General features: G+C 38.4%; 2 protein-coding genes across 9 annotated transcripts in view; one reads left to right on the top strand and one right to left on the bottom strand.

Moving 5' to 3' along the window:
- The window catches only part of smtnb (smoothelin b), a 46,815-nt gene extending 42,758 nt beyond the window's left edge, over positions 1–4,057 (top strand). For 6 of the 7 annotated variants that reach the window (XM_047818907.1, XM_027145598.2, XM_027145601.2 and 3 more), the window contains one exon: positions 2,527–4,057. In XM_047818907.1, coding sequence (XP_047674863.1) covers positions 2,527–2,680 — 154 coding nt within the window. In that variant the 3' untranslated portion in view covers positions 2,681–4,057. Of the gene's footprint in view, positions 1–320; positions 493–2,526 lie in introns of all 7 variants that reach the window. The other variant, XM_027145602.2, reaches the window with a different exon arrangement.
- Positions 4,058–4,104: 47 nt separating this feature from the next.
- On the bottom strand, positions 4,105–11,239 carry selenom (selenoprotein M). 2 transcript variants are annotated; one of them, XM_027145608.2, is made up of 5 exons: positions 10,924–11,239; positions 8,634–8,700; positions 8,399–8,433; positions 7,553–7,631; positions 4,105–4,597 (listed from the first exon to the last, which is right to left on the bottom strand). In XM_027145608.2, exons 1-5 carry the CDS (start codon positions 10,971–10,973, stop codon positions 4,394–4,396), a joined length of 435 nt encoding a protein of 144 aa, XP_027001409.1. In that variant the 5' UTR covers positions 10,974–11,239; the 3' UTR covers positions 4,105–4,393. The 2 variants fall into 2 exon arrangements, with proteins under 2 accessions (XP_027001409.1, XP_027001408.1); XM_027145607.2 differs by having other exon boundaries at positions 8,634–8,669; positions 10,924–11,232.
- Between the last annotated feature and the right edge of the window lie 679 nt (positions 11,240–11,918).

An 11,918-nucleotide genomic window follows, 5' to 3' on the forward strand; every position in this document is an offset into this window, starting at 1 on the left:
TGTGTGTGTGTGTGTGTGTGTGTGTGTGTGTGTGTGTGTGTGTGTGTGTGTATGAATGATGATAAAGCATGAAATCACATCACAGTGTAAGTCAACACAGATGTAATGTTTGTTCTATTTTTGTGTGTATTGTTCTCCTGACTGTCTCCTGTCTCACCCTGAATGTTGGCTGTTCACGGCTCCCATATCGTCTTTTTTTGTTTCTCTTTCTCTCTTCTGTCTTTCTGTCTGTCTGTCTTTCTTTCTTTCTTTCTTTCCATCTTTCTTTTTCCCCCCGATATGCATCATGTGCTGTTGCTGCCAATGGAATGCACGAGCAGGAAGCTCGCCGACTGTCCCCAGCTTTTGGACGTGGACGACATGGTACGGCTTCGTGAACCTGACTGGAAGTGTGTGTATACGTACCTGCAGGAGTTCTACAGAGGCCTGGTGCTGAAAGGCTTGGTCAAAACCAAAAACTCCCTCTAAGGGCCAAACTGATCCAAAAAAACGGTGAGAGTGGCAAGAAAACCTTTGAGGAAACAACTGACCAGTAATGATGAAGGGGATTTTTATTCATTTATTTTTAGATACATAACATGGTTTAGATCACTTCCCGTACTGTATACTTTATTCTTGGCCTGAAAGGATTTGGGACTCTTCTATAGGTTGTATTAAGTGTTTTTAGTAATGCTAAAGACACACATACAGCGACAAATCCACCAGACATTTTAAATGAGAGCCTCTCACTTCTCGTGACATGAGAGACAGAAGCTGCTAGAGTTTAGATGTGGGTGTGACCAGCAACACGGCAAAGTTTATGCATATATGGAGTGACCGAAAGTTTAATTTCAGCAGCAAGAAAAGCAACTTGTTGTCAGTTAGAATGCTAGTTGTGCCACCCATTGTTTATCAATATGGCAACAAGTAGAAAGAACACGCCCACTGTCGACTTCATCATACAGCAGCTGGAGACTTGCAGAGATGAAATCACTGGATGTGTGAACGCAGCATTAGATGCACCAAATATCTAAAATGTGTGGATTTGTAATGATTCAGTTAAAAAGGTTTGGGAATAGGATCAGATGATGTTCACCTCTAGTCTCTCAGCATAGAGTCTCCTCCTCAGTCAGCTTTCTACTCTTACAATAGTAGCACATTATTGTATCGTGTATTTATTTACAGAAATGACACAAACCATGAAATTTTGACTGATGCAAATAGAAAGATATACTGTAAAGGTTTCGTACCAGCTGTAGCATGAAATCAGACAGAAAAAGAACACACACACACACGCACATACAAACCTGACTTTTATTTTCTTAAAGCAATTCCAGTTAACACACTATCACCATAGTAAATATAAAAAAAGAAATACTTGAAAGTTCTTATCAGATGTAGACACTAGGGAAATAGTCAGTGAGTGAATTTGAGTACACACACAAACACACACACAGCGAATGAAAGCAGGATACACGTGGCCACTATCCTGCGCGCACACACCTGCTCTCTGCATCAGCATGTTGCCAGATGTGGCTTTTCATTTCTCACTGACTTCACCTAGAAGAACATTGAGCTCAGTATGTGGAAACCGCTAAATTCCTCTGGATTTAATCCTGCGGTTCTGTACCTTTGCTGCGTTCTCTCTTTGTAAATCAGAGCTGCATTGCGTATGACTTCAGCTCCTGCAGCCGAATGTGATGAACTTTATCAGAGTTTTGTTTGTCAGTTTAGGCGAACAACATACCGTCATATCGTGAGTCTGGCCACATTCACCATGGCTCTGTGCTTGTGAAAGCAAACGCCACTGAGATCCGACGCCCAAACATGGTCTTGGTTTGGGACCTGTGACAGAGACAGATCCTGAATCAATGATTGCTGCGGCTTTATCTGCCTTAGATACTGTTTTAGAAACCAAACACTACAAATAAAAAAAATCAGTGTTTTTCATTTGTCAGCTTCAGAAAATGTAAGAGACAAAGGTTTTTGGCATGGATTAGCTCGTTTTCTTCTCTGTTTCTCTGCCAGGGAGCTGAAAAGCTAATTCATTTCACTTTGTAGGAGTCATTTACAGGATGAAGCGAGTCTCCACCTGGCCCTAACCAGAATTAATCACTGCACAGTGCTGTTAATATGACGGCTACTTTACACTCATTTACTCTTCAGTGCTGTAACTGTTTCCACTTCAGGTCGAGTTGCTTGGTTACACAAAAGTGAGCCATGTTATGAGCTACCTGTAAATATTCTCATCTACTGATTTATTGGGATATAACACACACTACGGGGTGTGTGTGTCTGTCTGTGTGTGTGTGTGTGTGTCTGTCTGTATGTATGTGGGGGTGTGTGTGTCTGTATGTATGTGGGGGTGTGTGTGTCTGTATGTGTGTGTGGGGGGTGTGTGTCTCTGTCTGTCTGTATGTGTGGGTGTGTGTCTCTGTGTGTCTGTGTTTGTGAATCTGAGTGTGTGTGTCTGTGTGTGTGTGTCTGTATGTCTCTCTGTGTGTGAATGTTTTCTGATCTGATTATTCCTTGTTCTCTATCTTTCAGGGCCTTTGCTAACTGTATGCCCCTGTTGGAAGTGGAGGACATGATGATAATGGGCAAGAAGCCTGACTCCAAGTGTGTCTTCACCTATGTGCAGTCGCTGGTCAATCATCTGCGCAGATATGAGATGACATGTCGAGCACACTTGGATCACTGAGTGCTTACTTACACCCCGAGCCTCAACGCCACCACATTGTTGTGGTTTTTTTTTTTTTTTTTTTTTTAAATAGTGAACTGTTTGCTCTATCAAAGTTTCACCTGCAACAAATCGAGGATGAAACTATCCCAGGTCAAGGGAAAGGAAAATAATGTTAATCATTAAAAAAGAGTTCTATGTAACAATGAAATATGAACATGTTTTGGCAAGAAAAAATGTTTTTATTTAGAGTCCCAGAAACCGTCATGACCTGATGTCTATTTTATTTCTAAGCCTGAGGCATCCCCATAATGATCCAATCAAATTCACTCAAGAACGATTCATCAAACGAGTTTGAATCACAGTTCTGTTTTGCAGCTGATTTAAAGCAGACTGTGCAGTAAAAATGCTGATTGATCCGAGGACCGGCTTCCACGCCATAGTAGGAGAGGAACTGTTTTAGCATGGGGATTACACACACACACACACACACACACATCACAGCGCAGCCTCACAGACGCCCAAACACTCGTGTACAGACTTCAGCGTGTTCTTTTTTTGTGTCTAATTTATGCCTTACATTTCACTCGTGAATTTTACTTTGTCTTTACTCTCTCAATATTCTTTTGAAGGAGATTTAGCGGAAAAATGACAAATGGCTCATCAGTCACACACGTTTTCACCCGGATTCTAGAGACGGAAAAGGAAATGTTTCAGCCATGCGTATCCTGGGTTTGTGGGTTTTTGTTTTTTATTTGGTTTTGGCTTTCCCAAAGAGTGAAAAACAGTTTTGTATTTTCTTTTTAAAATATATCTTGAGTGAGTCTCTAACTATTGGCTTAATCTGCAAATAATTTTATTGAAAAAAATGACTGATTTACAGGGCAGCGTTAACGCTATGTTCATTTTAAGCATCTGAGAATTCATTTAATGTGCTAATAAGCTGTCTCTCGTATCTTGTATAAAAAATAGCATTAAAACACAAAAGGATGTTGTAATTCTATCACTTTTAGCCACTCTTGTTGTCATTTTCTGAAGTCCATCCTCCTGCTGTAACTGACTGGGAGAGGACGTTCTCTCATAGCTGGCTCTCTGTTCTACGTCATTACGTAGCAGAGATGAGAGAAATCACGCCATCTTTCTCTCCAGACAGGTCAGCTGCCATCTGCAGCACTTCCACAGTGTTATTACTGATGAGCTTCAGCAGCAGGTGATGCTCTAAACTTTTCTGTTCCACACTATAAATCAGACCCTGTTGTATATGTGTAGAAAAAAAGAGTTTGTTGGCTTGGATCGTTGTTTGTTTTATATTGTTGCACAGAGGAATATTGTTCACTTAGCATTTCTGTACACTGCTAATTAATATGAAGTATGATATTAAAACCTTTTAAGAAACCACTTTAATTTTTGCTTGAATGCTGAAAGTTTGAAACACACACACGCTATTCCAGTTAAAAATATTTATTTTTTTGCTTTGTCGTATTATGATGCAGCTCTATTATTGAGACCAAACTCTTACACCAGTAAGAACGCAGATCATCAGCCCAAAACCAATCAGGTGATTTTACAGTTTAGGGCATCATTTAGTTCTTATCTGGGCAGAAACTAGACTCTATAAACAGCAGCTGAGTTTACATTCATATTGAAAAAGCTGAACACACACATACACACAGAGTCTGGAGGAAAATATACCGATTTCATTACTGCGTCTAATGAACTTTTCTCATATAAAGACTATAAATCTCTGTGTGCTGACTCTTTCCCAGGCTCCTCACTGTTCTCTCTTCTAATGTGATGCTCTTTAAAGGGGCTGTCTTTAGCTGGTGAGAAGCGAAACTCCTCGGGCACTTCATCTTCAGCTTGTGCTTTTTTATAGAAACCCAAGTCAGCCAGAAGACTGTTGATGTCCGTACGGGTCATGTGTGACAGCGGGATGCGCTGCAAAGAAAAAGCCAGAGGAGGGAAGAAGAGTCAGAGTAAAGACAGAGCTTCAAAATATAGACTGGTTAAAACATTTTGGTTGGACTACAGAGTTCCTAGAAGAATAGGAGAGTAAGTGCTGCATTAGGGTCTAACCATGATATTCGTATTTATTTTTGGAGAATCCTGTCGAACAAATCTTGAAATGAGATCTGTTGAGGGTTTAAAAGTGCACTATAGTCACAATTTTATTCAATTAGGTACTCAGAAAATACAAAAAAAAAAAAAAACAATGCAGAAAAAAATGTCATCTCTTGTAAATAAATAAATAAAACGTTTGACCCGGTGACAAAACAATCAGTCTTTTTTTCTGTCTGGGGGACATGTGAAGGATCAGGCAGAGGTTTTGTCCAGCAGGTGGCGCCAGCAAGAAGCTGCGTTTAAGATAAAGTGACTATATTCACCTTTTACAGCATGACCTTGTTCTCTCCTCACTGTTTTCCTTAAATACGTGTTTTGTTAACCTCTTAACGATCCGTGCGTCAGCCTGGACGTAGTCTCCAAGAATTTGTCTGGAAATCATCTGATCTGGAGCAATTTCCTTTTCATAACAGCTAGAAAAGCTTTGTAAACCCCAGCACTGGCACACTGACACTGCAGCATCAGTTTCAGACTGAAACAGTTCACACCATGATATTTTTTCCAATTTTAACATGCAGCCATAATACTCATCAGTGGAATGCTGGAGTCAGTGTTAAGAGAAGCCCAGATTACACACAATACACTCTGAAACAAGTGAGTTGTGGGATATTGTTCAGTTCAAATGTACAGCAGTGCTTTTTGGTCCAAACTGTACTGGATTTATTTATTGTTTTTCCAAATGAAATAAACACAATTGAATTCCCTGATTAAACCTCACTCATAACTACAGAAGTCCTAGAGCAGGGGTATTCAATTATAATTCAAAGAGGTCCAGTTACTAACATGTCCTCCCAGCAAAGGTCCGAATCTTATATTGTCACTTAAAATAGTGTACCCTCATGTTAATAAAATCAATAACGCACATACATTTCTATATAATTTGTTAGATTTCAAGTGTTTTCAAAGTCTGAACTTGAATGGCACTTAAATGGAAAAGAATCCTGTAGTCGTCTTTACTACATGTCAAGTAACAGACAACAGACACTGAATTTCTTCTGAATAAAATAAATAAAAAGAGCAAACACAGCTTTGTGCAGCCTGAACTTAGGGCCTATATTTCAAGTACTGTAAAACATTCAGAATGTTCTGAATAAAAATAAAATAAAAGTGCTTTTAATCTTTAAGAAAAAAAATTAAACAACAGACTTTTGAGCTGCCCCTTTTTTAAACATTAACTACATTAATAACAAAGGAACCTTAGGCAAAAGAACATTTCAGGTAAAATAAAACAAGGCAGAATTTACTGAATAAAAGAAAAGTGAAGAGCTTTGAGCAGCTCCCTTTTTCCTCTCTCCGTTTCTCTCACCAGGAACGGAAGATGGAACGGGTACTCCCTTTCCATCTTCCGTGCCTAGTGAGAGAAATGGGCATGTAACTGTCCTGCCAGCAGTTTGAATCTTAATTGTCCTGCCAGCATAATTAGGTGCATTACTGCCACCTTCTGCTCTGGAGTATGGAACAGAAACAATCTGTTTTTGGCTTTCCTTTTGAGGACACTCCTGTCGTAATAACTAGATTAACTGCACATGAACGAAAGATTTATCTTTTTATTAATACCAAAGAGCTTATATAATCTTATAATGTTAGATTATAATAAGGAGATGCTTAATATGATATTAGAATTTTAACGAGTCCGGGCAGACCCGTCACTCGGTCCGGAGTCGGACCGCGGTCCGCCATTTGGTGATGCCCGTCCTAGAAGGTCATGCATTATTTTTAATTATTTAGAGATATGATGAGAAACTTAAATCGCTTTAAAACAAAATTAAAACAAGAAAGAAAAAATATAATAATGCATGACCTCTTAGGGCTTCTGTACATAACTGCTGACACCATGCGTTTTATTTAGATGCTAAATGCACATGTCTCTGACAATCTGTGTGAAGTATAAAGAAACCAAAAAAGGTGTATTGAATAATTTACCATAAGTATGAAAAAAAAGTGTAATCAAAACTGATGGACATTAGAAATTTGCTATTTGCTACTGTCTATCACCTGCATGTTTTCAGTTTTTGACCATCCTGAGGTGTGTTATTCCACTCATACTTCAGCAAGATCCCCAAGATTTCTTATCATACATATAATAATCAAAAATGACCATTCCTTATTTACAAAGAATGAATCCTTCTCAAACTTATATCCATTTATAGGTACACTAAATTTATAGTTTATAAGTACACTATATTTATAGGTACATTATATTTATAGCACTAATAAGCATTTCCCACATAAGAAGTCTTTTTTAAATTTATCCGAAAAGAAATGGCCCAGAAAAGAACCGGTTTCCTTTTGCCTCTGAGTCCTGTCAGGGTTTCTTCCGGTCATGGAGTTTTTCTCTAAAGCTCTTAACAAGCGACATTAACATTAATATTATTGCTAATGAGCAAGTCGATAATGAGGTGACGATAGTGATTAAAAACTCTGAGATATGATTAGGAAACCTTGAGAGAGTCAAAAAGGAATCGATCATCTGGATGACACCAGAGAGTGTGACTTTCCTGTTAAATGTTATAAATGTTATATAAACATCTCAGACTTTGATTAATTCAATGATTATAAGTTCTTTTCTGGTTATTATTATTATCCTTAGATTATGTGCAACATCCACCGTATAGGTCTGTGACTGAGCTGTTACTAGAAACACAGTGATGTATTAGAACATCCTGCACTACTCTCTAAACTGCTGGTATAGCAAACATAAATTAATAAAAAAAAATAAAAAAAAAACTCAGAAGGAAGAACACGACAGCCATGGTATGATGCTGTACTTACATCCAGCTCCTCATAGTAGTGGTTCAGGAGGACGAGCTCGGGGTCTGCACCAGGGATGTGCTTCATCACCAAGTTGTGACTGAAAAACTCAGACTCAAGGAGCAAATAACATGTGTGAGAAATCAATTTAGGAGAGGAGAAATGTGGAAACAATAGTAATAATAATAATAATAATAATAATAATAATAGTTATTGTAATAACTGTGTAACCATTTATATGAACATTATAAAGATACAGTGACGGTAAACAAGACAAAATTTCTCAGATGAGCTGGTAAATTGTTCTGAGAAATCTAACTAACAGCTGAGGCTAACCGTTTAACATACAAGCACATAGTCAAGTCTTAAACATGGCAGAGTGATGATTAATTATATATGTGTGCATGTGTGTGTGTGTGTGTGTGTGTGTGTGTGTGTGTGTGTGTGTGGAGCCTAGGGAAATGAGCGGTGAGGATTGTACACCTGTGCTTAATTGTAGTAATGTTTGTCCTTTGTTTCAGTGATGGGGAGGGAGAGAGAGACGAGCACACAGAGCATTGTGTGTGGCGTTAATATAATAACGCTGAAAATTAAAGTAGAATATCATGCACTTTTTGAGTTTCCTAATCCTGCCTCCAGCTTTCTTTTCCTCACTACAATAAACAAAACAACCCCTTACCCTATCTCTACTTTTACTGCTGCTACTCTTACTGCTTCTATTACTACAACTACTACTTCTACTACAACTGGCGTTCTATCGGAGTTTGTGCCTGTTATATACACTCAATGTGCATAGACTAACAGATCTCTGAAGAAAACAATGATTAGTGCTCAATGAACTGGTATTATGAACTGGATGAAGGATACTACAGAGGGATGTCTTGGGTCACGAAGGCCTTGACCTGAGAGCAAAGGGAAAACACACAAAACTAATTACAGTGTTTCACAGTCACCTTCAGTTCATATGAAACCATTTTTTTCTAGTAGGAACACAAAAACATGCTAATTCACCTACAAAGTGACCTATATAAGAGTAATTGTAGGACCCATCCTACAGCATGTTTTAGAATGCAACAATAATGTTAAAATATTGTGAGCTCACCTCCCTCAGTCTATTCAGCTGTCATCCTCCACAACTCTGGAAAGAAACACAATATGGAATATGGCCACTAAGAAAAGACAGATATTTCTTTTACATCTTCTCTATACAGGATTTGTAAAGATTTGCAGAAAGCTTGGGACTGAAGCTCATTCTGTGGCTGTCTGGAAAAAATCTGGATATAATGTGTCATTTTTATTGGCTGTAATCAAACTTACATTATTATTGACAATAAGAAAATAATCAGGGCTTAAAGGAGGTCCACCTCTCAGCTCCGGAGGTCTCAGTTCAGTCCTGAGTTTATATTACTGTAGGTGTGAAGTTTCTCATGTTCTACCTACTATGCTAAATTGGCCCTGAATGTGGGTGTGAATGTGTACCATGAAGTGTGTATTTCCAAGATGAGCTCCAGATCCACTGTGTCCAAGAAAAGAATAAAATGCTTAGAGAGGGAAGGATAGATGGATGGATAGAGATATTTTTTAGGGGATCGATGTACATAATGATGGGCATACTTATGGATGGATGGATGGATGGAAATAATGATGGGCATACTTATGGATGGATGGATGGATGGATGGAAATGATGGGCATACTTATGGATGGATGGATGGATGGATGGATGGATGGAAAAATGATGGGCATACTTATGGATGGATGGATGGATAGATGGATGGATGGATGGAAATGATGGGCATACTTATGGATGGATGGATGGATGGATGGAAATAATGATGGGCATACTTATGGATGGATGGATGGATAGATGGATGGATGGATGGAAATGATGGGCATACTTATGGATGGATGGATGGATGGATGGATGGATGGATAGATGGATGGATGGAAATGATGGGCATACTTATGGATGGATGGATGGATAGATGGATTGAAATGATGGGCATACTTATGGATGGATGGATGGATGGATGGATGGAAATAATGATGGGCATACTTATGGATGGATGGATGGATGGATGGATGGATGGATGGATGGAAATGATGGGCATACTTATGGATGGATGGATGGATGGATGGATGGATGGAAATGATGGGCATACTTATGGATGGATGGACATAATGAAAGATACATTTCAAAATGATGGAGGTATTGATAAATGGATAATGGATGGATGGATCATCATATAATTATCATTATATCAATCCACTCATGAATGGATTGGTGGACAAAGATAGTTGAACATAACGACAGTGGATCGATGACAATGATGGATCGATGAACATAAATATGGATGGACAGAATGATATGAATTACATAACAAGGGAAGGATAAATAAGTGGAAATAAAAATGGATGAACATTATGACAGATTAATTACAAAATGATGAATGAATAAATTGATGGATGAATGGACATTTTGAAGAATAGATAAAAGGATAGACATGATTAGCTTTAACTCTCACATAAAGCTGCACACTGTCTACTGAGCATCATTGTTAGGTGTCATATTACATTAGTGTTTTCTAAAACACACAAAGACTTTTTCAGAAGAAACCAGGTCACATACAGTATGTAAAATCAGTCTGCAGGTGATACAAGGAAAGGGAGGCGACTGTTTTGGCTTTCAAACAAGGTTTCGCGTTTCATCGCTTGGATAATATACATTTCCAGATAATATACATTTCATCAGATTTGGATAATCCTGCTGCCATGAAAAATGTTAAATGTATTTGGTTTCCATTTATCAGAGTTACAGGTGGAGATAAATGAAAGCATAAGTGCTCAAAAGATCTGTAGCAGGGAAGTCTTTAACTGTCAAATTCACTCCCTAATACTGTCTGCAGAGACATATTCCAACCTATTAGAGTTAAAAAAAAAAAAAAAAAAATCACACATTGAGGTACATACACAATAAACAGGGAGTAAAATCAATCAATCTGGCAGCCCTCAACTTTAAATCGGCTTCTCAGTTGAAGCTTTCTTTCTATTAAAAACTCTTCAAACTAAAACAGCTGTTAAATTCGAGTTAGTTAATTATATTTATTTACATTTATAATTATATCCGAATGCGGAATATGAATATTTGTGAAGATCTGTAAAAGCATGTGGTTTGGAATAAAATAGATTACATTTTCGAAGAGGAACTAAAAAATAACGGGGAAAAACACTCGTCATCAAACATCACACTCATGATCACACTCATATTCACACATCACACTCATCATCACACTCATCATCACACACATCATCACATTCATGCAGTGTAAATGATTAGATAAATAACTAAATACAGATAAACAACTGATTACAGAATAGACTTGATTCACCTCACCTCCACCTTTGCTCTGGCGAGACCCTGCAGCTTTTCCCAGTCCACTTCATAAGCAAAGATGAAGCATGGAAGAAACGCAGCCAATAAAACCTGCCACATGCTCCACATGAAGACTCTCAAATGCCCTCCAGCTGAATGAGCTTTAATAAAGGAGGGAAGAACAGTTACATTCCTCAGAAGAAGATGTCACGCCCGGACTTATTGCCACGTAAAGCGTCTCTCCGTGTAAACCGCTTACTCGCGCACTAAACAGTACACACAGCAGCGCAGCTCGTGCTGTTCTCACGCGCTCTTTAGTGCGCTAGTATGCGGCGGCTCCGAGTTCCTCTTTAAGGAGGAGGAACCAGGCAAGAGTAATTTCAGATCTAGAAGCTTATTGGATGATTACTCGCATGCGCAGTCGATCTCTGCGACAGGCTAGTGATGAGAATTTTTCAGCTGAACAATAAGAGTCGACTCTTCCAATTCTCAAATGGCTCATTGCTGGTGTGACACCGAAATCTGTGACCTATCGTATGTTGTGACCTTAGAGGGCGCTGTGGCTAAAATGCAGCTTAAAATAGGTCGTCTAGAGACGTTCGCTACGTAACAGAGTAAATGCAAAATCTTGCGTAAATCTTGTTGCGAGAACGCGCCAAGCGCCGTGAACGTTACATTCAACGCGCGTGCCGTCGTGCTGCAAAGAAACAGTTGCATGCGCATTGAACTAAAGACTCATTTACAGTACTTAAAAAACAAAGCTATTCAAATGCTTTTGCATTCTGTTTTCTTGATTGCTTTTTTTAACTACCCTGAAAGTCATTTATTAATTAAGGCTAAAAAAATGTAGTCAGATGCTGATGCTTATTATTATTATTATTATTATTATTATTATTATTATTATTATTATTATTATTATTACAAATTTGAATTAAACAAACTTACAGCACGGTCACAAAATATGATAAGGCATTACAGGTTATCAGAATCCGTTACCTCCCTCTATTTCACACCAA

This window comes from Tachysurus fulvidraco, chromosome 9, assembly GCF_022655615.1.
Source record: "Tachysurus fulvidraco isolate hzauxx_2018 chromosome 9, HZAU_PFXX_2.0, whole genome shotgun sequence".
Classification (NCBI taxonomy): Eukaryota; Metazoa; Chordata; class Actinopteri; order Siluriformes; family Bagridae; genus Tachysurus; species Tachysurus fulvidraco.